We start from the raw sequence: 26,299 nt of genomic DNA, 5'->3' as shown, positions 1-26,299 counted from the left end.
CGGGCTCTAGGTGCGCAGGCTCAGTAGTTGTGGCGCACTACTGTGGGCTTAGTTGCTCCGTGGCATGTGGAATCTTCCCAGGCCAGGGCCCGAACCTGTACCCTCTGCATTGGCAGGCGGATTCTTAACCACTGCGCCACCAGGGAAGTCCCCACTTGTTCTTTTATTTAACAAATATTCATCTTTACCCTCCTATCCCGGATTAACATTCTATGATTGAAATTTATTGAAGTCCTCAGTAAGTCACAGTGTTAGTTTGTGCATATTCCCTTGTACAGTTTATAGATGCAGTCAGAATCAAGGATTAACACTGATATCCACCCTAGCACATATTTTATCTTTTTAAATCTTGCAATAAAATAATCCCCTCTCCCGCTCCCCATCCACTGCTGTGTGAATGCGGTAGTCTTTTTGGCATGAACATGTGCTATATCAAGTACAATTGTTGCTGAGTCCAGCAACACACTAGTTGTTCAAGAGTAGGTTCCATCAGCATTTCTTACATAATTCTCTATTTAGGAAATAATATTGTCAAAAAATTGCATCTTTTAAATGTACATAAATACTTGGAAAGCCTTTTTAAAAAAACATTTTTGACATTGAAGATTGTAAATATTTTCCAACATTTACAATTTAATATTTGAGAAAAATCGTTGAAGAATTATGGCTGTTTGAGGCCAAATATTTATGTAAAGAGTAATAAATGAAGTGCAATTACACCGAAGGATTTACCATAATAGAAATGATATTAGCTATTTATTCTTCATATTATATGAAATAACTTTTTAGTTATTTATTTCTCTCCCTAGGTAAACATGTCAAACCTTTTACACCAGAGAAAGCGAAAGAAATTATAATGTCTTTACAACAACCTGCAATCTTCTGTAACATGGTTTTTGATTGGCCAGCCCAACACTGGACTGCAAAACATCTTTCTGAGGTCCTTCAGGGCAAGCAGATACGATTCAGGATGGGAACGAAACGCACAGATACAGGTAGGACTACAAGGAATCATCATCATAATGTCTCTTCAGTAGCATTCCCACATTCTCAACCGTGGTTTCTTTATCTCTAGAGAATCCTTTATTTGAATCCTCTTTTGGACCATTTTCAGATAGGAAAACTTCATTAGAAATTTTAAAAGGACAGTTTAAGATAATTTTTTTAGACTAAACAACCTATAATTTATAACCCCACATAAAATGTATTTGTTCATGTATCATGGTTCATTGATCATAGTAGACACTTAATAAATATTTGTTAATGTGCTATTATTTATGTGATTCAAAGAGACCAATACTAATCTAACAATCCTTTCTACTTTTGACTCATGTGCAATGTTTCCTTTTATTTGTCGCCTCACTCACTATTTATAGTGCTCAGTCTGGGTGTAATTTTACCTCTCTGCTTTATCAGCTGCCTGACCTCTATTGCATTACATAAATGTGAAACATATGTGAAGCTGTTTTTTTCATCCTCTTAAGCAGTCTGATTTTGCCAGCTCCCTCTTCATCCCTGAAGACTTGTAACAGCTTGATTTTTTGCCTTAAGCCAGATAAAGCAATTACTGTTAATCTAAAGACAGTTAGTTTATAGGAAAGAAACAATTTACATTAGAAACTGTTTCTAATCTAAAGAAGTCGATGACCACTGTCTGGCTTCAGAATATGTGTTTAACTTCTATTTAAATATGGGTAAATTTGATAGTCTAGAAATTCATAGTGTCTTAAGCATTGCTGTGAAGTGGCTCTAAGAATATCTATTAATAACTTAGAAGGAACTAGAAAATTACCCAGTTTCTCTTCCAGCTTTTCCAGGCGTTGTTTTCTCATGTTGATCTTCTAGTATATCTCATATAATTATTGGGTTTTTGGTGTCTGGAACCCCTTTGTACTCCAGTGACAGGTAGAGCAGGATTAATAGACCCGAAACTCTTTGGCATCTCATTCTAGTCACAGACCAAAATGTTTATTGTATTTTTAAATTAAATGCTAGACCAGCAGCAGCTATGTAAAAATCAGCTTGTGCTCTTTTCTTCTTGATTTTATTTAGTCAGATAAATTTTCCACTCATTGAAGTGTCTGTTAAACAATAATTTGAAGAAAAATAGAAATTGTAATTTTTTTCACCTCCTGGTTAGACTCCAAATACAATACTGTTACTAACAGCTATTGAGAACTATTGTGTCAGGCACTGTTCTGAGGACTTTATACACATTAACTCTCTTAATCTTCTTCAAACCGACTTGGAGTGGTACTATTATTATCCTGTTTTATAGCGGAGATACAGTAATTTGACATTTTAAAGTTAGTACTGCAGCATAGAAGAAAGAGGGAAGTAGAAAGTCTCTGCAATTGAGAGAAACTGCTCTGAGTTTTTACTAAAGATAATTTGTTCTTTTTTAAAATTCAGACGATATTCACATAAAATTCACCATTTGAAAGTATCCAATTCAGTGGTTTTAGCATCTTCACAATGTTGTGCAACCACAACCACTATCTAATTCCAGAACATTTTCGTCACACTGAAAAATCTGGTTCCCATTAGCAGTCACTCCCCATTCACCCCCTTCTCCAGCCCCTGGCAATCACTAATCTACTTTCAGTTTTTATAGATTGCCTATTCTGGATATATATAAATGGAATCATACAGTTGTGGCCTTTTGTGTCTAGCTTTTGTCACGAATCATGTTTTCAAGATTTACCCATGTTTTAGCATGTATCTATATTTTCTTTTTATTGCTGAATAATATTCCATCATATGATAAACAAAATGTTTATCCATTCATCAGTTGATGGACGTTTGGGTTATTTCCACATTTTGGCTATTATGAATAATGCTACTGTGAACATTTAGATTCACGTTTTTGTGTGGACATATGGTTTCACTTCTCTTGGGTTAAACCTAGAAGTGTAATTGCCGAGTCATGCAGCAACTATGTTTAACCTTTTGAGGAACTGCCAAACTGTTGCCCAAAACAGCTGAACCATTTCACATTCCCACCCCAACGTGTGAGGGATCCAGTTTCTCTACATCTTTGCCGATACTTATTCCATTTTTTATTCTAGCCATCCTAGTGGGTGTGAAGTATTATCTCATTATAGTTTTGATGCATTTCCCGAATGACTAATGTTGTCAAACATCTTTTTATGGGCTTATTGACCATTTGCATATCTAATTTGGAGAAATGTCTATTCAAATCCTTTGCTTGTTTTCTAATTGAGATTTTTTTGTTTTTATGTGTGTTTTTTTGTGTGTTTTTTTGCCTTTTTGTTGTTGAGTGGTAAAAGAGATCTTCATATATTCTGGATACTAACTCTTATCAGATATATGATGAGCAAATATTTTCTCCCATTATGTGGGTTGTCTTAATAATTTGTTCTTTTTAAAGTTATTTCTTTGAGTATAAATACAGTACTTCCACAAGCAGTGTAGGGTAGTGATGTAAGAGAGCTGACTCAAGTCAGCTTGCATGGGTTCAAAGTTTGGCTTACTCTGTGACTTTGAGCAAGTCACTTAACTTTTCTGTATCTTAGAAATGTTTTCAAGATTAGATGGGTTCATATTCATTAAACATTTAGAACAGTGCCTAGCACATAGTAAATGCTCAAAAAATATTATTTAAAAATAGAAATAATTTCAAAAATTAAAATATACCTTCTCATTTTAGAGAACACTGGAAAAATGGGAAGACCCAAAGAAATTTAAAAACACTTAGTCTTATTACCAAGAGGCAATCACTAATTACATTACCAAGAGGCAATCACTAATTACATATGTCCATGCAGGCCTTTCTGTATTTTAAAAATAAAATTGTGTTAATTTGAACAGCCTGCGTTTTCTCTTTTTTTTACTTAACATATTCTGAGCAGCTTCTCTTGACATTAAATATGACTTTTAAATGGCTACCTAATATTCCATTGTATGGTAGTACCATAATTTATCTTTAAAATTCTCCTAGATTGCTTAGCAGTTTTAAATTTATAAATAAGACTGTACTGAACATGTTTGAAAATAAATCTTGTGCAAGTTTCTGATTGTTTCCCTAGGATAGATTCCTAGGAGAATGACTGGGTCAAAGGGTGTGAACATTATCACCAGGAGCAGTACTATCCAAGAAGCTTCTTATGCCAGAAAGCTCTGAGTCATTCAGATGGCCTCTCTAAGTGGTGTCTGGTGACTTGGTGACTTACACCTGAAGTATCCAGCATCCACCTGCTTTTCTGTCTGAGGCCATCCTCCAGTTGGGGTTACCCTGCTCTCTCACCTCCGTGGTTGGAGTAGCCTCGTCCTTAGTCCCTGTGCACTCCCTGCCCTCCCGCCTCAGCCATTCTTCATACTGAAACCAGAGACAGTTTGTTTTGTTTTGTTTTGTTTTGTTTTTGCGGTACGTGGGCCTCTCACTGTTGTGGCCTCTCCCGCTGCGGAGCGCAGGCTCAGCGGCCATGGCTCACAGGCCCAGCCACTCCGCGGCATGTGGGATCCTCCCGGACCAGGGCACGAACCCGTGTCCCCTGCATCGGCAGGCGGACTCTCAACCACTGCGCCACCAGGGAAGCCCTCCCTTACCTCTTTAGAACAGTTCCTCAGAGCATCTGAGAGGCCATCTCCCAGATTATAGTCCTCGGTAAGATACCCGAATAAAACATAACCTGCAACTTTTAGGTCATGTGTTTTTCTTTTTTTCTTTCCGTCAACAGGATTTTAAATGAAAATTCACGAAGTGCTATAAATTATGTAATTTGAAAAGAATCTGCCTTGTGACAATACTGTATCTTACTACACAAGAATGTGTAATCTTCACTTACCTAGTTTGTTTTACCTCAGTAAAAAGATTTGGGGGAAAAAAAAGATTTGGAGTTTTCATATAAGTCTACAAATTTCTTAAAATATTATAAAATTTTTGTAGCTGTCAGGAAATATTTTTGCCTCTTTTGTTTTTCAAACTGTGATTGATATACAAATAAAAGCCATTTATTTTTTGCATGTTTATTTTTTATGCAGCCAGTTAATAGTGTACCTAGTGTTTTAGTTTATTCTTGTGGGCTTTTTAGTAAGACAGGCATATGATCTTAGAAGCAATGATAACTTTGTTTCCTTTCTATTGAGCATGTTTATTTCTGTTTTAGGTCTTGGTTAGAATTTTTCTAGAATGCTTGAAATAATAGTATTAATAACTAGCATATTTGACTGTAATGTGTCTCTTAGTTTATTTTAGGAAGCAGATAATGACGTCACAGTAGCTCTTTGAAACATTTTGGATCAGATTCATTTGCCAACATATATGCTCAGTGACAACACTATACCTCAGCTGGCAGTGATCTGGCAAGCAGATGTAGAAATAATCCTAAACATTTGTTGATAGGGAGTGGAGTAACAAGCAAAAGTCACAGTCGGTACCCACATTCCAAGTGTTTCTTGATTGTGAAGTGATGAAGTCTAACAAAATGGAGAAATGTTTGTTTCACTGCTGTGCAAAAAAATATTTTAGGACTTCCTTTTATGAGAGTCAAAAGCAAACTCAATTTATACACTATTTCCAAATCCTAAACTCAGTTGAGCTTCCTCTTACCTAACATTTTGACAGTAAGTAGGATGAAAGTTGCAGCTGCCTAGGCTACTTTAATGTTAAACGAAAGAACAATAATAATCAAGTTAGAAAGGAGTAATTCCATTGCATAGAATAAACTAAGAAAAACAGCTGTACTACACAGAAAGAAATTGTCATGATAACAGAATGAAAACAGTGCCTTTGGTGCCATTATTACCAGGAACGGGTGAAAAGATTCTATTTTGAAATCACTATGTAAATGAAAAAGTCTGTCATTTTCATTCATTCCATTCATTGTAATTTTCCCCTGACAGTAACAGTTCTCACGTGTCGTTTTTTGCATTTTTAGATTTTCATTCTTTTAAGTACAGAACTTGCTGTGATAGAAAATGAAGTCTTCTGATGAGGGTGCAGTACGGATGTGCCTGTGAAAACTGGTCATAACTGAAAAGTCCTCAGTCTACCCTAGGGGCAGGTGGCTCAAGCAATGGCTTTAGTATTCCGTTGGATCAGTTGGATTGAATTCTGTGAAGTGAAAACTTACAGGACAGTAGAATGTGTTCAGGCTCACATTGGAGCTTACTGAAATGATTTAGAAATGATTCCATCACCAAGCAGCTTTCTTGCTACATGGGTTTTTGTTTGTTAAAAAACCGTGTATTCCAATGCTGTTATGCTAAATTCTTGATGATGATGTTGATAATATTAAGAGCTTTTATATATTGATGGGTCAGTGTGTGCCAGCCACTATTCTAAATGCTTCTCAAAAATTTTCAAGTTTAAATAGTTCTTAAATCTGCAGGGTTTTATCTTTTAGATAAATGTAGCCTAGTAAAGTTTTCCTGCTTCTTAAAGTCAGGTGACAAGTTGATGAAGTAAATGAAATAAGGGTGACACACACCCTCCCCTCCATTATTTCTCTGCCATTATACGGTTTTAGGATAAAGAGAGGAGGGAGAAACGTGATTGGGATAATCCTAAACAGTTTGAGCAGAAATGGATGGAAAAGATGTTTGAATATCCTTTTCTTCCTACTACCAATTCAGCTAACTTTTAAAGTGCCCCAAGTAAATATATGAATGAATAATAAAAAGTACTAATAATAGTGTCTAACTTTTACTGAGCATCTGCTATGTGTCTAGCATTGTGCTGACTGATTTACATGTGTTAGATCTACATCTCCTCTTGAAAGGATTTCATGTTTTCCAAAATAGATCATAATCAGGTTTCTTGAATATTAACATCCCAATGTACATTTAAAGTATTCAGCTAATTGCAAAAAAAAATCTCATTTCATCACTATTTAGGAGAATAATTCTTATATAAATGAGTTCTACCCATAATAACAAACCACTATGGACAGACAGTAGACTTTTCTTCAAGCTTTCCTGATCAGCCCTCATCTCCGGTGGTCTTTGCCTTTTCCTAGGTGTCTATGGCACAAAATTTGGGATCTAGTTATATGATGCCTCAAATTCCCTATTATTCTGGTTGAAGTTTTCTTTTTATCTAAATATAGTCTAAACTCAAGAGTATTATCTATTTCTTTTATGTTCCTGCAAGCCTGAGCTCAATGCTAGTTACAAATTAGGTACTTAATAAATGATTCTGAAATAAATGGGCTAATGAATAATTGAACAGACTTTAAATAGCTGTTGTCTACTTAATGATTGAGGAGCTCTGTATGATAAATGTGCAGTATAAAGTTGAAAATTTTCAAAAGACAGTTTTTTGTTGTTGCCTTTTTTTTATTTGAAGAAGTAGTTCTCAAACATTTTGGTCTCAGGATTCCTTTAGACTTAAAAACTATTGAGTACCCCAGTGAGTGAGCTTTTTTGTCAATGTGGGTTATATCTAGTGATACTTAGCATTATTAGAAATTAAAACCAAGATGTGTCTACTTAAAGAAAAATGCTCAGTGTAAGAGCTGTGAGTTTAAGTTTTATTCAGGGTCTTAAAGGACTACGGCACAGGAGATAGCCTCTCAGGAGCTCTGAGAAAACTTCTCCGAAGGGTAGGGAAGAAGCCTGTATGCATATGATTTTTGGCTAGGGAACGTGTGCAGTCAAGCAGACATCTTGGTAAAAGATTACTGCTAGTCACAAATAACAAATATCTACAGCTAATGATTTTAGTGCTTCTCTTTAGGAAGATGCAAGAATCTGGGGTCATTGAAGTTCTTCCCGAGATATACATCTCACTAAGAGGCTTGCTTGTCCAAAGCACAGAACACGCTGTTATGGTCTTAATTTCCTCTGTCTGAAGCACAGAGTGCTTCATCCTGTTATGTCTTAATTTCCTCTGAGAGTGCACTGGCTGGTCAGTGACTGCAGTGGGTTATGACTTAATCCTTGTAGAACTGTTTGGTGAGCAACGCTCTTTGTTCCTCTTTATTTACGGACATTTAAGAACATAAGCACATAGTCCACTAGCTGTCGGAGCAGTGACGTCAACACAATTTGTGTAGCCCGTGGAAAACACCGTACTTTTGTGAGAGAATAAGTGTGAAAAGGGCAAATACTGTCGTAGTATTATTATGAAAATAGTTTAGACCTCACAGACCCCTGAAAAGGTCTTGGAGAAGTGATAAACTAAAGTATTCCACTGGATTACTGCATCAGGCTATAGAAAGGGTAGTTTTTTTTTTTTTTTTTGAAAGGGTAGTCTTTAATCTTAAGGTTAAAATTGTGTTTTTTACTTTTAAATTTAATCAAGAGTATTGTTAAGTGTTGTAAATGGTTCTAATTATTTAGCAAGTACATAATTAATTTCTAATTAATGTTAAATAATAGTTAATACTTCCTGGTTGAAATTATCCTCATTTAAGAAAACAAGAATATTTGGAAACTGTGTTCAATGTACATTTAAAGTTGGGTTCTCTTACATTGCAGCTCCTCAGTTTGAAACCACATGTAGTTACGTAGAAGCTACACTTGAAGAGTTTCTGACCTGGAACTGTGACCGATCTAGTATTTCTGGACCATTTAGAGACTATGATCATTCCAAATTCTGGGCTTATGCTGACTATAAATATTTTGTCAGTTTATTTGAAGACAAGACAGATATTTTCCAGGTAAGTCAGTACATTTCTTTTAATCATAGTGTAACTTGTTCTTGAGAAAAGATCACAAATTAGAATCTCCTTGGTACTTTTTTTCCTCACTGTCTTTTTCTCTGAAAAGTAGTCACCGTGAGTCTTGACTATCCTATTTACTCAAGCCCAGAGATTTGCTCAAAGGAAGTATAATGTTTGGCCTACAAAGATGAGCAGCCTTCTTATTTTCCTAGTCACCAGACTTCCTGCACACTCTTTCCTTTGCCTTTAAACAGCACCTGAGCTGATTTGGAGTATATCAGAAACATAGACTGTGTGTCCAACTTCCTTTCCTCCTGACCTACATCTAAGTCCTTGTTCTGTCAGTGAGGCAGATGGAGGTACAAAGCTGATTACATGAAGAAGCATTCAAGCATTCCTAGAATCCTAGAAGCCTTCCGGGCTGCTGCTGCCGTCTCTCTCTGCTCTGGGGTGTTTAGTACAGGTTTATGGCCCAAAGCAGAGAGTGCTGGGCTCCCAGTGTTTGACTGTAGAAGTCCTGCAGAAGGATGGGGGTGCTTGCAGAAGTAAGAACGTGGACGTTCTTTGCCACGCGCTGACATAACTGACGGCAGTTTGCAGACTACCATATCCTCTTTTCAAAGTGTTTTCTACCTCAAACTGCCAGTTCAGTTTGTGGGGTGATTTTGGAAACTCCCTGCTCTGGTTTCTGTGTGTCTTAGGCATCGGCCAGCAATGGGAGTAGTCCCAGAAAGCTGTTTGAATGACTCTGCCTTGCCCAGCGTCAGGTCAAGGTTCTAGAGTCCTTCATCCTGCCCCTACAGGATATATTTTGCCATCACAGGAGGCTGTTCACCCACCTGCTCTTTTCCTGCCGGTCACCACCACTCTCCCTCTGGACTTTCCTCTCATGCAGGCTGATTGTCCTTGGACTCTTGAGTCATTTTCCATTCAGCTTATATTTTTTCTTTTTCACTTTGAGTGAAGGTTTGGATGCTGGTGCTTTCATAGTTATAATATTATCATACAGCTATCAATACTTTGTATCTTTCCTTTATTAAATTTTTTAATGTTTTACTTAAATTTTGGTTTTTGTAAAAAAAAAAGGAAAAACACATCACTTGCCCCATAATTGTTAGTTGAGGATACTTTTTTTTTCTCACAACAGTAAAAGAAATGCATTGGTTTTGAAAACATTCAGTAGATGTTTTCTGAATCCAAAGTCTATACCAAATCTATTATTTACTCATTTTTAAATGATAACTTTGAGGTAATTTTTTTAATAACCTTAATTGTGATTACTCTATGGATCTTTAATCCTAGACCTTTTAGATATCATAGTTAACTTTTAGAGTATCTTATTAATATTTCTCATACCCTAACCAACCCTGTATATTAGACTAGTAGTTTATTACTCCATATTTCAGGTAAAACACTGTAATAGTAATATTTATCAAGTACTCATAATTGGTGCTTTTCTAAGTGCTTTTCCTTTATAATCCCCACAGTAACCCTATGATTTAATAATTATCCCTATTTTAAGAAAAATGAGGGCTTCCCTGGTGGCACAGTGGTTAAGAATCCGCCTGCCAATGCGTGGGACGCGGGTTTGAGCCCTGGTCTGGGAAGATCCCACATGCCACGGAGCAACTAAGCCCGTGCGCCACAACTACTGAGCCTGTGCTCTAGAGCCCTCAAGCCACAACGAGCCACAACTACTGAAGACCGTGTGCCTAGAGCCCGTGCTCCGCAACAAGCGAAGCCACCGCAATGAGAAGCCCATGCACTGCAACGAAGAGTAACCCCTGCTCGCAGCAACTAGAGAAAGCCTGCGGGCAGCAAAAAGACCCAACGCAGCCATATAAACAAACAAACAAATAAATAAATTTATAAAAAAAAAAGAAAAGTGAGGCACCAAGAGATTAAGTTAAACCTTTTCTGAAATTATACAGCTAAGAAAAGAATAAACTAAGCAGTCTGCCTCCACAAGCTTTAACTACTGCACTATATGCCTGCAGGGGGTCTGGATACGTTCAGTCCTGTGAGGACTACCCAGCTGGGATGAAGGACTTCTGTCTGTGCTGGATCTAGGCTCACTCTGCCTTGGGTGAATCTCTAATCTGACCCCATCAGTTGTTCTGTTTCAGCCCAGGCATGGAAGCACTGTGCAGAAACGTGTCCTATTTATTAAGTGTGGGTATAAAAGGCAGCCTTTTGGTAATGTGCTGGAATTCTAATTGAGCCCTTATAAAATACGATATTTTTAGTTAATGAGTTTTCTTCAGCTCACATTACGGTGATTAATTCTCTAGATTAGACCAGGCAAATCTGCTATGAACAACCAAGTCCATTAAGATTATATCATTTTTTTATCTCAAGGTTTTCTGAGCATGAAGTGATCTTACATCAAAGGTGCCTAAGTTGTTTTACTTTTACCACTGTAATTCATTCAGTCACTAAATCTTACTACTTATTGTTTCAAGCCTTCTTCCGTCTGTCATAAAACGGTGGGTAGTTAAACATTAAAACTGATAATTTTTTAAATGTTTATTTAGAATAAACTCATTGTATGTGAATTTAAGTGACATTTTTATGAAAGTAATTATATTCCAAATTTCTTTTTAATGTTATGAGAGTAGTGGCATTGTTTTACATAGTTGGCTCTTTAGTGTCTGGCTTAATAGAAGACAGCTTGTTTCTTCTGTCTGCTTCATTTAGTCTTGCGATTTTTGGTTTGTTTTAAGTATATGAAGAATATCTTGCTTTACACACATGTGCAGCTGAAAAAGAGAGGAGCATTTTGGCAACCTTTTTAGATAATTGTGGATTTTTTTGATATTCCACCAAATTTGGGTTGTTTCTACCACTAATGAGTAGTCTCTTAAACGTTCGTTTGTTGCAATCAAGAATCGGAACCCATGGGCTTCCCTGGTGGTGCAGTGGTTGAGAGTCCGCCTGCCGATGCAGGGGACACGGGTTCGTGCCCTGGTCCGGGAAGATCCCACATGCCGTGGAGCGGCTGGGCCCGTGAGCCATGGCCACTGAGCCTGCGTGTCTGGAGCCTGTGCTCCGCAACGGGAGAGGCCACAACAGTGAGAGGCCCGCGTACCCCTGCCAAAAAAAAGAAAAAAAAAAAAAAGAATCTGAATCCGTGATCAATGAACCCTTCCTAGTCTTTCAGTAAAATCCATTGGTCTATCTTGCATGGAATGGATCTTTTGTAATACTTTTCATTGGCCATTTGGGAAATACTGGTTTCCTAAGCTATATAGATCTTCGAAATGTTGATGCATCTTTGTATACTTTATTATAAAAAAAGTGACATTTGTTAATAGCATCACCATTCTCATCAGAAAAGTCTTCTAAGTTTTAGGAAGCTTTCTAGCTGATGAGTTTCAAGATACAAGTTTCCAAGATAATTTTTATTCTATTCAAAATATTTTCTTGTGATTTCCCTTGCGATTTTTTCATTGACTTAAGGTTTACTTAGAAGTATAATGTTTAGTTTGCACATATTTGGGGATTTTCGAGCTGTCTTTCTGTTATTGATTTCTAATTCTATTGTGTTCAGAGAACATACTTTGTATGATTTCAGTTCTTTTAAATTTATTGTTTTATAGCCCAGAATATAGTCAATCTTGATAGCTTGGGCACTTGAAAATAATGTGTATTCTGCTGTTTTTGTCTTTTATAAATGTCAATTAAGTTGATTGTTCATGTCCCCTGTATCCCTACTGATTTTATGTACACTTGTTTTACCCATTATATAGAGACAGGTATTAAAATTTCTCAACTATAATTGCATATTTATTTCTTTTTCAGTTTAGGTTAGTCCATTTTTGTTTTGCAGCTAGTAACAGTTTAGGGTCGTACACATTTAGGATTATTATGTCCTCTTAATGGATTGATACTTTATCAAGATGTGATGATCCTCTCTTTCCTGAGTTCTTCCTTGTTCTGATGTCTACTTTGTCCAAAGTCTGCTTTGTTTAGTTTGCCTTTGGTTAGTGTTAGCATGAAGAAGGAGTACTTGCTATATGCTTCCATTTATATAAAATTGTAGAACTTGCAAACAAATGTATAGTGACAGAAAATAGATCAGTGGTTATGTAAGAATGAGGGGGTAGAGAGAGGTTACAAAAGGTTATGGGAAAACTTTTGGACATGATCAAAATGTCATCTTGATTGTAGTGATGGTTTCTCAGGTGTATACGTATGTAAAAAATTCATCAAATTGTACACTTTAAATATACACTGTTTATTGTACATCGGTTATGCCTCATAAGGCTATTAAAAAAAAAAAAAGAATGCAATGCTATTAGTACACTTTGGTTCCACAGCTTGACAACAGCAGTTTTATTCACCATTGTTTTTGTGCCATCAGTGCAAATGTCAACACAGTGAAATAGGAAAATAACATCTTAGTAGTATTATGAAAATAGTTTCAGTCTCACAGATCCTCTGGAAGGGTCTCACAGACCCCCCCCCAAGAGGTCTGTGGACCACTTCGAGAACCTCTGGTCTACATCATCCGTTCTGAAATTACTCTCCTCTAGTTCTGACTCCTCCTCTAATTATTTCCAAAACAGTTTCTTATGAAAATATTTAAATATGTTAATTATATCCACAGATATTTCATGCCTTTAAATTGTGTAAGGATAATAGCATTTAAGACTCTCCCCAGTATGACTGACATGACCTGTCTCCTCTGCATGTGTCCCTGAGTAGTCTCCTTGCAGAGTGCTGGACCACCGTGTTCTCTCGTCTTCTGGCCTTTGCTCATGCTCTTCTCAATTTCTGCCTATTAAAATTCAACTTCTTAGGGCCCGGCTCAGATTGATCCGTGGCTATGAAGCCTTCTCAACCACTCGTACTTACATCCATCCATTCCTTGCCTTCATTCCTGTATGTTTTATTTGGATTGTTATTTAAATGGCACGTGACATAGAATGCCTATGACTTGTTTCTCTAACAGCATTGTAAGCTCTTTGGGAACAGGGACTATGTTGTATAATTTTTTATTCCCCCAAACTGCTAACATAGTGCTGAATCCATAATGGGTATTTCAATGATTACATAAGTGTATTTTTTTTCCCCTAGTCTTACCATTTCTTGTTTTGCTATTTGGTCTTTAGGGGCCCTTCAGAGGGTGTTTTAACTTAAACTCCACCTTCACCCTTGTCCAGTTTTCTGTGGCTTCTAGTTAATCAATTGTAGCATTTTTCAATCTTGACAAGAAATTCTCGGCTCTCTTCAGCCTTCTAACGAGTTTTATAAGTTTTTACTTACAGCTTCTACTTAAATTCATTCAGTGATAAATATGTAATATTTATATATACTGATAAATACACTGGTAAATATAGTGGTATTATTGGAAAATATCCTGTAGCCTTAAAGTTGGCCAAAAATTATGATTTTGACACTTAACTGACTTTCATATATGACAAATGAAATTGGCCTCGTTTAGCTATACATCATATCATTGACTGATCTAAGTAAAGCATCTATTTGGAACATTTTATTCTCTACTTTGTGAGGAAGGTAGGGAATTTGTGACAGTACCATAAAATTTCTTTATCTCTGACTCATTAGGTAAGAATGACAGGTGTTACATTTTATCATCGTCTATAAGTATCATTGTAATTGAAGCTATTAAGAATCAACATATAGCAAAAGGGATTTGCCCCAAGAACATTTCCCAGGTAGATGCCATTTTATGTTGTGTTTCAGATTGACTGCTGAGAGTCAGGGGCCTTGTTAAGTCACCAGGACACAGAATCTCAAAATGCAGCACATGGAAGATTAGTTCTAGCCTGTCCTGGGCTTTATAACATAGTTATGAGAGTATGTTGAAATTGAGCCAGGTGGTGTAGTGATGTTTAAAGGGGTTTGATGGCCCATGATGCTTTCTGATGAGGCAAATTGGAATGTAAGAATTTGGGTATTTATCCAAGCCTATCTGTGGGTAGAGTTAACTCTTTTCTGTTTGTTACCTGAGGTAATTTTTTCAAGGGGAAAAGGGCCTTAAGTACTTGCTAATTTATAATGTTCATTTAAGGGGCTGTTTGAAGTATTTATCCTTTATAAGTTTTACATAGTAATTATAGTTAATTATACTGTTTTAAAGTTCCATTTTTGTTTGGGGTTTTTTTTCTTTTTTTATTCAGATGTAAGTTCATTATAGTATTATGTATATTCAGTTTTCCTATGTGTGTGATCTAGGCATGGAGAATAAATAGAATGAGACAACTTTTAACGTGATAGATAGACTCCAATTAACCATGACCACAAGTCACCCAAACAGCCCGGTAAAAGAACAAATAGTTTTGAATTGGGGTATTCTCAGAGCCTAGAGCTTATACTAGCTCACACCAAATCTAGGCTCTGAGAACACTCCAACTCAAAATATACCATTTTTTAGTGGTAAACAAATTAAGAATGAATTATTTTCTGGTAATGGTAGGCTTTAAAAAAAGCCACTATTCTGTATTATTACCAGTTTTTCTTAAGTTCTTTGGTTAAAACAGTAAAATTGGGCTTCCCTGGTGGCGCAGTGGTTAAGAGTCCACCTGCCAATGCAGGGGACATGGGTTTGAGCCCTGATCTGGGAAGATCCCACATGCCACGGAGCAACTAAGCCTGTGCGTCACACCTGCTGAGCCTGTGCTTTAGAGTCTGTGAACCACAACTACTGAGCCCACGTGCCACAACTACTGAAACCCGCGTGCCTAGAACCCATGCTCTGAAACAAGAGAAGCCTCTGCAATGAGAAGCCCATGTACCTCAAGGCAGAGCACCCCCACTCGCCCCAACTAGAGAAAGCCTGCATATAGCAACGAAGATCCAATGCAGCCAAAAATAAATTTTTTAAAAAACCTGTAAAATTATGGAAGATTTGGTTGCTTGTACAGCATTTTTTAAATGGTGTTTGAGTCTGCAACAATTATTTAACTTGTTAATTGGAACAGGTTTGGGAGCGACTTAGTTTCAGCATAAAATTAGATCTAGTCACCTAGATCAGTAACTCAGCAATTTTTGAACATTCGTTGTGCTGTGTTAGGTACCAAGGATGCCAACTTGAATAAAAGACTTGGCTCCCGTGGGAGTTTAAAGTTGAATGTGGAGCCAAGCCTTAAGACAGAAAAGTGTAAAATGTGCTATTAGACTTTAGTACTTTTTCTGACACTATTTTGTCATTTAAATGATTGCAATAGTTTTAGAATATTATATATAATCAAGAAGATTGAAGCATATACATTTTCTTGAACTTTTAAAATTACAACCAGATTTTTAGATTCTCTTATTTAAAATGTTGGAGACAATTTTATTAAGCAATTTTTAAAACTCATCCTCATTGCTGTTATGTGTACTTAAAGGAATCCAGTTTCAAAATATTGGGATAACAGAACGTAGATCGGTGGTTGCTTGGGACTGAGAGTAGAGGCAGGCAGATTGAAAGCACAGGAGTAAGAGGGAACTTTTTGGGGTAGTAGAAGTATTCCATATTTTGATCATGGTGGTGATTATTCCAGTATATACATTTGTCAAAACTTGCTGAACTGTAGTCTAAAATGGGTATGTTTTATTGTATATAAATTTTACCTCAATGAAATTAATTTAAAAAGAAAACTAGGCAGTGGAAAATATACTGTTTCTAAATATTTCCTTATGTTGGTATTTAAGCAGTTTCTCCCCAACTAACTCTTATCTTCACAGGTAGCACAAAAGTGCGTTGTCATCCTTTATGTCCTGGTTTTTTTATTGGGAAATATGATCACTCTATGTACACAAGAAATAAAACCATTATTATTTATAAATTACATATTATGTTCAGGACATCATGACAAGGCAGAACCATCCAGAGGAAAGAGGAGAATAAAGTATCTGTACTACTTTTGTGTTATAAAGCAAGTTCATTTTCTTTGGCCAGCCAGTTTTCAACTATGAGTAAATGATGAATTTTGCTTATAACTCTCATTCTGTACAGAAGCTGTGCCATATTTGGTCTTGAAACACTGTAGTTTGTTATTTCCATCCCTCTTAGGTGTCTCTCTTTTTTTTTAATAGTTTTTAAAAAATTAATTTGGTTGCGCTGGGTCTTAGTTGCAGCAGGCGAGCTCCTTAGTTGTGGCAGGCTGTCTCCTTAGTTGCAGCTCGAGAGCTCCTTAGTTGTGGCTCGCTGGCTCTTAGTTGTAGCATGCAAACTCTTAGCTGTGGCATGCATGTGGGATCTAGTTCCCTGACCAGGGATTGAACCTGGGCCCCCTGCGTTGAGAGCGTGGAGTCTTAATCACTGCGCCACTAAGGAAGTCCCTCTCTTAGGTGTCTTTAAACTGCAGATAAATTTCCCAGAATATGTCTGGGAAGAGGCTAGGAATTGGGGCTGATAGGAAACCATTGTGGTTGGTTGTGGGGGAGGATGAAAAAGCAGGGCTGAATTCCTGGTTAATTCCTTTAAGTACTGGGGTAACATGTGATATTGTCTTCTAGAATTACCCCTAACCACTAGAGTATCTAATGGACTACTAAATTATAGTACTGCAGCCCTACATTAGCACTTCCATAATAACTGTGGTCTTATTTTTTAATTAAAGAGTTGATTATCAAGACCTTTTGGTTCTTTCTACTCTTTTGCTGTCTTTTGTAATTTTCATTGCTTGTGTTCTACACATTTTATTTGTATATCAATTGTTTGGACTCAGAACTTTTTTTTTTTTCCTGGAGGAACAATGCAGATCTTGGCGGTTAGTTCTCCAGGCTAGCCTGGGGAAGCCTAGTGTATTTATAATATGCTCAAAGAATAGTACCATGAAACTCTCCCTACTTTCACCCCGAAGTGTCTACAGACGTATTTCTTCAAGGATATCTTTCTCTGCTGTAGGGTTTAGGACTGGCATAACTGCAAACCCAAGATAAAGGCTCTGACAGAATGAGATTATTGGGGAAAGACAAGGTTCCATGGGTTACCCTCCTGAATCAATTTGGGTTAGGCTTAGTTGCTTGTAACAGAAATCCCAGAATGGAAGTTGCCTAACTAAACGCATAATGGTGAATTTTTTCCTCACCTAAGGAAAGTTTGGAGGTACACTGGCCGGAGCTGGAATGGAGGCTTTGTCATCCCAAAGAACCCAGGTTCTTCCTGTCTTTCTACTCTGTCTTTAGCATGTGGCTTTCATCCTCAAAGCCATCTTGTATTCCAAGAGAGCCATCACACTGTATTTCAGAAAGGAGGAAGGAAGGACAAACGTGTACTCCCGGCTCTCTGCCTCTCTTTTAAGGAACTGTCCCAGAAGTCCCATCCAACAACTTTTGCTTAATGGTTAGAATTTAGTTTCATGGCCCCACTGAACTGCAAGGCAGGCTGGAAAACAGATGTCTCTTAGCTGGGCACGTTATCTGTCTGAATAAAGTTGGGAATGAGATATTAAGAAAAGTAGGCAGTTTATGGCGCACTCTGTTCATGGAAGGACATGAAAAATTGAAGGAAGATTTACAATTTCTACAAAAAGCACAGTTATTCCAGGGCCTCTGCAGGCAGCAAGTATAGGGACCAGAGAGAATTGCAGCATTAAAGGGAGGGTTCCCAGAATGAGTCTGTACAGCCATCTTTAGTGCATAGGTAAGAATGCCCTTGTCAGCTGGGGAGAGAGGATTTTGAAGCCAGAGGGATTTCTTAGGCAGCCATAGGGCTGGCAGTTTCAAGGGGGGGCCCCTGTGGCCAGATCCCTGGGGCAGGATGATTGATGGTCATTTTATTTAGTGGTTAAGTTGATAGGTTAGCAATCTGCTATACGTCTCACTGAAGAGAGGAAGGGAAAAGCACAAAGTTCATATCTCTCGATTAAGTACTAATGCATTAGTACTTATTGAGGGATCAAGACAGAGAAAGACAAAAGCAAATATCAAGCATTCTTGACCTCTTAATTTATTGTACAGTTGTGTGATCATGATAGAATTGCCTTCTGGCATATTAGGGAGGGGGTAATTGATTTGTTTATGTTGTTATTTCAAGTTGGTGTCTTCAACTGGATTTTAGAGTTCTTGATAATAGAGATGTTTATGCCTTACACTTTTTGAGGCTCCATCCCCTATTAGCATATCACATATATTATCAGTCAGTAGTTTTTGATTCTAATAGTTGTGCTATAGCAGTGATTCTCAACTCTCCCAGATCTTGCACTCCCTTTAAACAGTTTGTAGATAATACGATTACCTACACATGTAATTCTTTTAAATTGTTAAAATACCTTACCCATAATATAAAGGAGAATTTTCGAGGAAGTAATTTATAATAACATATATTTTGATGTGTTAATGCTCAATAACTACGCTAGAAGACATAACAACATAGTCAAGTCCAGGTGTGTGATTAAGTGGACCTCCAAAGCCAACATATAATGATTTTGAATGGATAGTCCATTTATTCCAGAAACCAGGCCCAACCTTGATGCACGCTGTGGTCTGGGATGCGCCTCCTCTGATGTTGCAGACCCTGGGGGAGCTCGCTGAGTTCTCTGTGAGGTTGTCGCAGGTGGCTGTTGTCAGCCACTGTGTGTTGGGAGAATTGTTTAGACTTGGGCACGGGCCTGGGATGACCAAGGAGCTCCAGGACCATACCCACCAGACCTGTATTTTCCCAAGAAAAAAATTCCAAAGGCAAAGCAGAGTAATAAGTCTTCCAGCTGATTAAAAAACATGAAGCCAAAGCTGAGAGTAGATGAATGCAGAAACTAGATTCAAGCTCTGTTGTGTGCTGTGGACTCTGCCAGTTGCTGGGGTCTGTGAGGTGAATATATGTTCAAAAGACAGAAAATAACTGTAAAATGTGCATGATTGTATATTCACTCTACAAACACCTGTTTTTCAACTACTGTGCTAGGGCTAGAGAGTCACAGCCTTGGTCTCCTCTCCTCAGGGAGCTCATATTCTATAGTGAAATCAGACAAGTGAGTCTAACCAATTGTCCTAACTGTTATGAAGTAAACAAAAATGGGCCAAAATCAGTACAGCAGAGGGACTTCTAAAAGGGTAAGTTGGGAAGCCTTCTCTAAGGAGGTGATATTTATCCTGATTCCTAAAAAATGAGAAGCTAGCCAAGTGAATGGAGAGTCAAGAGCTTTCTAAGCAGAGTTCGAAGCCCTTGAATGTGAGAAGACTTTGCCTTTTTGGAAAAAAAGAGAGAAAGCCATTGTGATTGAAGCCTGGCCAGTGAGACTGAGAGGATTAGAGGTGTCAGAGAGGTGAGAGGGGCCTGGTCATACAGGCCCATGATAGAGGGCATTTGGATCTAATTCTAAGTGCAGAGCAAAGGGGGGACAGGACTTAATATTTTAAGATCACTCTTTGCTGCTTTGAGGAGAATGGGTCAGACAGGCAAAGAATCAAAGTTCTTTGGGAGAGAGAGACCAAAAGAGAGAATGACCAGGTTGCATGCGGCAGGGGAGGAAGGGGTTGCGGTGGGGAGTGTGGAAGGGTTCAAGAACATGAAACTTACATTGGGTCTTGAAAGAGAAATGTGAATTGGGGTGTGGGAAGGGCAGCGAGGAGACCAGCCAGGCAGAGGGAACAGCAGAAGCAAAGGCAGGGAGGTGTGTAGCCCATGCTGGGAGAGCAGTAGAGAGGTAATGTAGCAATAGTCTCATACCAGAACCTGCAACCCCTTTACTGTTCTGAAATGCAGTTTGCAGGTGATATAATTACTTCCACAAATAATTTTTAAAAACTATTAAACTACCCCAGCTATAAAATATAGGAGAATTTAAGCAGAAGTATGTGATTTAATGTGTAAATATTCAAGCATCTCTATACTAGAAGACATAATGAATTAATCAGATGCTTGTACCTACCTACAAAGAAAAGGTTCAGTTTTGAAGAGTTAAGATAAAATTCCATAGAATATTTCCAATATTTTATATTTAACATTTTGAAATGAGGCTAAATGAGTATGTTTGTATCTATACACATAGAGTCACCCTGATGAGACAGTACAAGCACAGACTGATATTGGTGTATACATTGCTAAATCAAATATCATATGAGTTTCAATGCTGCTGGTGACTTAATTTTTCAAAACGGTGAACAACTCTTGATGAAGCTGCAGGAACACAAAGTACAGTCCTCCCTCGACTTACTTAGTAATTGTGTTTCTAGAAAATTCAGTATGTGTTAAAACCGTGCAAAAGTCCTTTGAGGATATATGAAATTAAGAGTCAGAGCTCTGGGGCTTGCCTGGTGGTGCAGTGGTTGAGAGTCCGCCTGCCGATGCAGGGGACACGGGTTCGTGCCCCAGTCCGGGAAGATCCCATGGCCGCTGAGCCTGCGCATCCGGAGCCTGTGCTCCGCAACGGGAGAGACCCGCATACCGCAGAAAAAAAAAAAAAAAGAGTCAGAGCTCTAATCTCAGGTAACTAAAATCAGATTTTTCAGTGTTATGAAAATTGTGCAAGATACAAAACTTCTGTTGTTTTGTTGAGCTGGATCCCTGACCCCCATCCACTGAATACCAAGGCACCCCCCTCCTATTTATTATGACAACCAAAAATGTCTCCATGTTTTTTAACAGAAGGACAGAACTGTCCCTCAGTTTCCACACCTGTACAGTAGCTATAACTACCTTCAATCTCATAAGAATTAAATGAGATGATACAAAGAAAATGTTAGTATCAGGGCCTGTCCCACCATATGGATTCAATAACCTGATAGTTAGTAGCTGAAAATATATGTTTAGCAGTTGAAAATATAGATTTAGTCGTAAATAGAAGAGAAGCTAGGACTGGAGATGAAGGTTTAGGAGTCATGTATGTAGGTTCATTTAAACATTGCAAAGCACCAGGCAGAAACTTAACATTCAATTTAAGAGGGATAAAAGTAGGGTCCCATGGCCTTCTCCTAAACTCTGTAACATCAAGGATGAAGAGATATGGCTAGGCAACAGTTCATAAGAAAAAGGCAGTTAAGCCTAGATTAGCCATGGTATAATTCAGCTGCTTTTTAAAAAAAAAAAAAAAAGCACTGTCTGACAGTGTATTAATAGTGTAATGTCCAGATCATGGAATGTTGAGACCCATACGCAAGGAACTACATAGACTGTGTCTGGCGTTCATTCTGAGAGCCAGACTTTAAGAGGGCTGTTGACAAAGGTAGTCAAGAGGAGAGAAACTGGAAGGAATATTTAATGCTACTGAGTCTAGATATTTGAAAAAAATGATAAAGGAGAAGACATGACCATTTTTCAGATAATTTAAAGACAACAGTTTTTGGCAGAAGAGAACATAAACCTGTTGTTTGTGGAAAACAAATCTAGGACCTTCTTCTGGAAGTTACAAGAAAGCAAATATTGATTTTGTAGTAAGCAATCAACCAGACGCTTGCTCTTTTCAGGGATGATGTAGAATAGAATTCCATGGATAGAGACGATTTCTAAAGACTTTTTCAACTTTTGAAGTGGATGTGGGAATAGACTCCAGGATGGATCACCCCGCCAGTCACCTGTGTTAGTTTCACCGATGTGGCTGCCTAACAGGGTCACTTGTTTCTAGCAAGACCCAACGCAGATTCCTCCTGGGCCTGCACTCATTTCAGAGATTTGACTACCTGTAAATAGCTGAACTCAACTGGCAAGAAATCCCAACTCTCAAGAGCCTGTGGGGAAAGAAAGCCAAAATAGATAACACTCGGTGCTATCTATTTTCTGACAAATTTACTTTGACTTTCTCTCTGCCACTTGCCCCCAAACCCTTCACCCTCTGGTTTTCTCAGCCAGTTTGCAGCTGAAGTTTAGGTCGCCCTGATCTAATCATTCCAAAATAATTTTTCCTTTTTTAGTCATTACTGTGTTAGGTAAGAGGTCAGGGAAGCCTCACGTCAGTTTTTCATATAGTCACCCCCCGACCTAGTAGAAAAACTTTCCTTCTGTGAGTCTTTCTGAAGTAGTGCTCTAGAACAGTTTCTCACCTGGGGTTGGTCCACCGACTCCCTCAAAGTGTATGTGAAACTGTGTGTGTGTATGTATGTGTGTGTGTGTGTGTGTGTGTGTGCGCGCGCTCACGTGTGCGTGTGCGTTCATTTCTCTGAGGAGAGGGATATCAGCATTCATTTGACTCCCAAAGGGGTGTATCTGTAAGAAGATTAAGAGTCACTTAAACCAGCCTCTTCTTAGGTAAGACAGATCCCCATTTTTTGTTTTTATATTGCGTGTCTTTCATCTACCTTTAGTTAAATTCCAAACTGAGGTGTGGTGAATTGTTCAACAAGGACCAGGTTCATGGGAAGCCTCCCTAAGCTCCCTGCTTGGACTGGGAGCCCTTCTTCTGTGATCATAGAGCACTCTCTGCTCACTGCTGTGAGAGCACTTTCTGCATTATATTGGAAGGGTCCATTTATGGGACTATCTTCCATTATGAGATTTGAAGGGAGGGCCTGTGTTGTATTAATTTTCATATTCCAAACATTCAGCATCATACCAGGTATGTAATAGATGCTCAGAAATGTTCTTGACCTGAACCATTTACCCATAATAAGCCAACAGATTCTTCTTTCCCTCCCAAGCAGCCAAGGTTTTAAGCACTTAACCTGAGCCAGGTATTATATTAGGCACTGGGAAAACAGAGGTAAGCTCCCTTCATGGAGCATATGGGCTATATCCAGAGGGGACGTGATTTTTGCCACGCCCTGGAGCTGCTGCATTTGAGCCATATGCATTTACAATAGTGCTGACCTTGCAAAAACTCCCCTTTTTATAACAGATATTAGTTATATGCGCATATTCTATTTTTACCACTCAAAACAAAAATGAAAAAGCTTTTTCTAGTCTTCCTTAAAACCATCCATTAAAAATGTCTCTCCAAAATCCTCTTTCTCTTTGAGTAGTGTTAATGCTTTGCCTCCAAAAAGAGAATAGTTTGAAGATATTGAGTAGTGTCAGCATTTAGGACCATGTTCTGCACATAGAGGTGTTTTTTGTTTTGTTTTTTAAAATTCAAAAGGAAAAATTCATGATTCAAAACACATAAAATAAAAAATAAAGCAAAACTTTCCTGCCTGGTTCACTAGTGTGTTCTTTTTCTTTTTCAGCTTATACATATCTTAAGTTCCATGGATTTGAGTTTATGTCAAACTACGTTCATAGTTTTCTAACTTTTATTTAAAAGCAGGAACACCCTTTCTTCAAACCTAAATAAAATCAAGCAGAGCAGTTTGCTGAAAGAAAGAGCCTTTGCTGCTATCCCCAGTGCCCTAAGGGGATGCCAGGGAGCCTGGTTTGAGAACTACTGGACCAGATGGTATTTAATGGATCAGTAGTTGACTTGGGTAGGATCTGTCCACAGAACTAGACATAAGGAGTGCCAAGTTGAAAGCACTGTGCTGTCTCTTTTTCAAGTTCTTTACACTTAGAGTTAATGACCTTGAGGAGCATAGCAAAAGTATTTCAAAAGATATGCTGTGTCTCCCCCACCTGGAGACTCCAGTTTAGTAGGTATGAACTACTATAGATGCTCCAGCATCTATAATTTTAAATAACTCCACTAACCTAGGAGAAGCCTTCTTTCATGTGGTCTTTGAAAGTGCAAAAAGTTAGTACATTACTTAGGCCTCAAAATATCTGCACTGCTTAGAGGGAATGTGCCTTTTTGGATTCCTGAGTTAAGCTTCAGAGATTTAAAAAAATACTATTTCCATTGCAGTCACTGTTCCTGCTGCCTGAGCCACTTCCCCCATATATCTGCATAACTGTGTCTCGTGTTTATTGTCAGTCTCCAACCTCTGAAATGTAAGCTTCATTTGGGTGGGCGTTTTTGTCTATTTTGTGCATTGATTCATCACATGCTCTAGAAGAGTGCCAGGCATGTTATAGGCAGACAGTAAATATTTGTTGAATAACTACTATTAGTGGGGTTATTCAGATATGTTATTGGTTAAAAAGACTTCTTGAATTGCTCTGGAAACCTGACCTCTTCCATCTATAGCAATTTCTGTAAGAGAGTGTTCCAAGTGCCCAAAACCAGATGTGTAAGTGAAAATGGGTAACACTCCTATACAACAGAGTTGGTTGGTTCTTGATGGACTGTGACTTTATTTTCAAAACAGGATGTGATGTGGTCTGACTTTGGGTTTCCTGGAAGAAATGGACAGGAAAGTACATTGTGGATCGGCTCCATGGGGGCCCATACACCCTGTCATCTGGACACCTATGGTTGCAACCTAGTATTCCAGGTACAAGGAAGGTAATGCACATGTGCATGCACATGCGTGAGGGAGAGAGAAAGAGAGAGAGAGAGAGAGAGAGAGAGAGAGTGTGTGTGTGTGTGTGTGTGTATGTGTGTGTGTGTGTGTGTGTGTGTCTTTGTCTTTGTGTGTTGCACAGGAAGAGGAATGGGTGTCGGGTAGAGGGCAGGACTCCCTGCTCCATCCTGTCAGCCTGCCTCATGACCGGGGCAGATCTCTTAACCTCTGGTTCAGTCTCCTCCTTTGTGAGATAAGGGGAACAATATAGACGGTGGTGTCTGTGTTGTGTCTCTCAGCCATGGTCAGGATTACTGTCAGCAAGCTGATCCTAGAACTCTAGGAGTACACTCCCTGTTCAGCCAGACAGTTGTCTGCTTAGCTCTATAACGTACGAGTCTGCGTTAGTAGCTGTAGAGTGTAGGGGGTGGGACTTGCTCTCTTGTTTTAGGAGAGCAGTGGGAGAACGATGACGGCTCGTGCCCGCAGGCTTCAGCGGTGCGGCATGAGATTGCCTCGTCCGTGCACGCGTGCTGGCTTTTCAGGAGCAGGAGAACGCTGTGACTGCTCATGTGCACCAGCCCCAGCCAGGGGCCAGGGCTGTGTTGCAGCCTCCCACACTCACAGACTTTAGCTAGGGAGCAGGAGAATGCCGGGACCGTTTGTGCCCACCTGCCAGCTCCAGGGCTGGGGAAGTGCTCTGGTCACTGGAGCTCTCTGGCTTCAGCATTGTGGCAGGGTAGAGCCACAGTTGCTCGCCCCTGCATCCGAGCTTGCCCACCTGTGCCCGCAGGTTAGGTGAGGAGCACAACAATGGCGTCTGCCAGTGCTTCCATCCTGGGGGAGCATTTCCATCATTTCCCACCCCTTCGGTGGATACTGTCAGATTCTAAATGACTTTCCTTCACGTGTAGTCTCAACACTTTTCAAACTGCTGTTATTTTGCTAGGGTTTGGGGCAAGTGAGATATACGTGAACCCTTTACGAGGGGAGTCTCAGTTTCATGTAGCACTTGGGGACACTTGGACACCTGTCCTGTTGGTTTCCTAAGCCAGCTGTTACGGGGGCTCATCTCTGTGGTATAGATCCCAGGGGCCGGGGCTCCTGATGTGGGGTGCCAGCCCCTAACTTCCCGGGAGAAGCCTTGTCTGGTGAGGTCCCTTCCTGTTGTGTGCCACCGCGCGGGGGCTGGGGCTTTTGGCGGGAGCGTCTCTCTGCCTCTCCTGCTCATCTCGATGTAGTTAGTCCTTTTTATTCTTCATTGTGGAGCACGTGTTCAGCTAGTTCTCAGGTTCTTTTCAGAGGGAACTGGTCTATATGCACATGTGTATTTTTTGTGTCTGTGGGAGGAGGTAAGTTCAGGGTCTTCCTCTGCTACCGTCTTTGAACTGCTCCCCCCACGTGTGAAGTACTTTGAAAACTATAAAACTGTATGAGATAGTTCCTCCTGGATTCCTCAGGTCTTTATTAAG

The 26,299-nt window shown here is 38.9% G+C and overlaps 1 protein-coding gene across 7 annotated transcripts in view; it reads left to right on the top strand.

Moving 5' to 3' along the window:
* The window catches only part of HSPBAP1 (HSPB1 associated protein 1), an 84,695-nt gene that overhangs the window by 11,897 nt on the left and 46,499 nt on the right, over window positions 1-26,299 (top strand). For 6 of the 7 annotated variants that reach the window (XM_060298148.2, XM_060298147.2, XM_030858339.3 and 3 more), the window contains exons 2-4: window positions 810-995; window positions 8,443-8,624; window positions 24,693-24,829. In XM_060298148.2, the coding sequence (XP_060154131.1) occupies window positions 810-995; window positions 8,443-8,624; window positions 24,693-24,829 (505 nt within the window). The remainder of the gene's footprint in view (window positions 1-809; window positions 996-8,442; window positions 8,625-24,692; window positions 24,830-26,299) is intronic. The other variant, XM_060298151.2, reaches the window with a different exon arrangement.

The sequence above is a fragment of the Globicephala melas genome, chromosome 4 (genome assembly GCF_963455315.2).
Source record: "Globicephala melas chromosome 4, mGloMel1.2, whole genome shotgun sequence".
Taxonomy (NCBI): domain Eukaryota; kingdom Metazoa; phylum Chordata; class Mammalia; order Artiodactyla; family Delphinidae; genus Globicephala; species Globicephala melas.
Note: the sequence above shows the minus strand (reverse complement) of the source record. Positions and strands in the feature narration are given on the sequence as shown.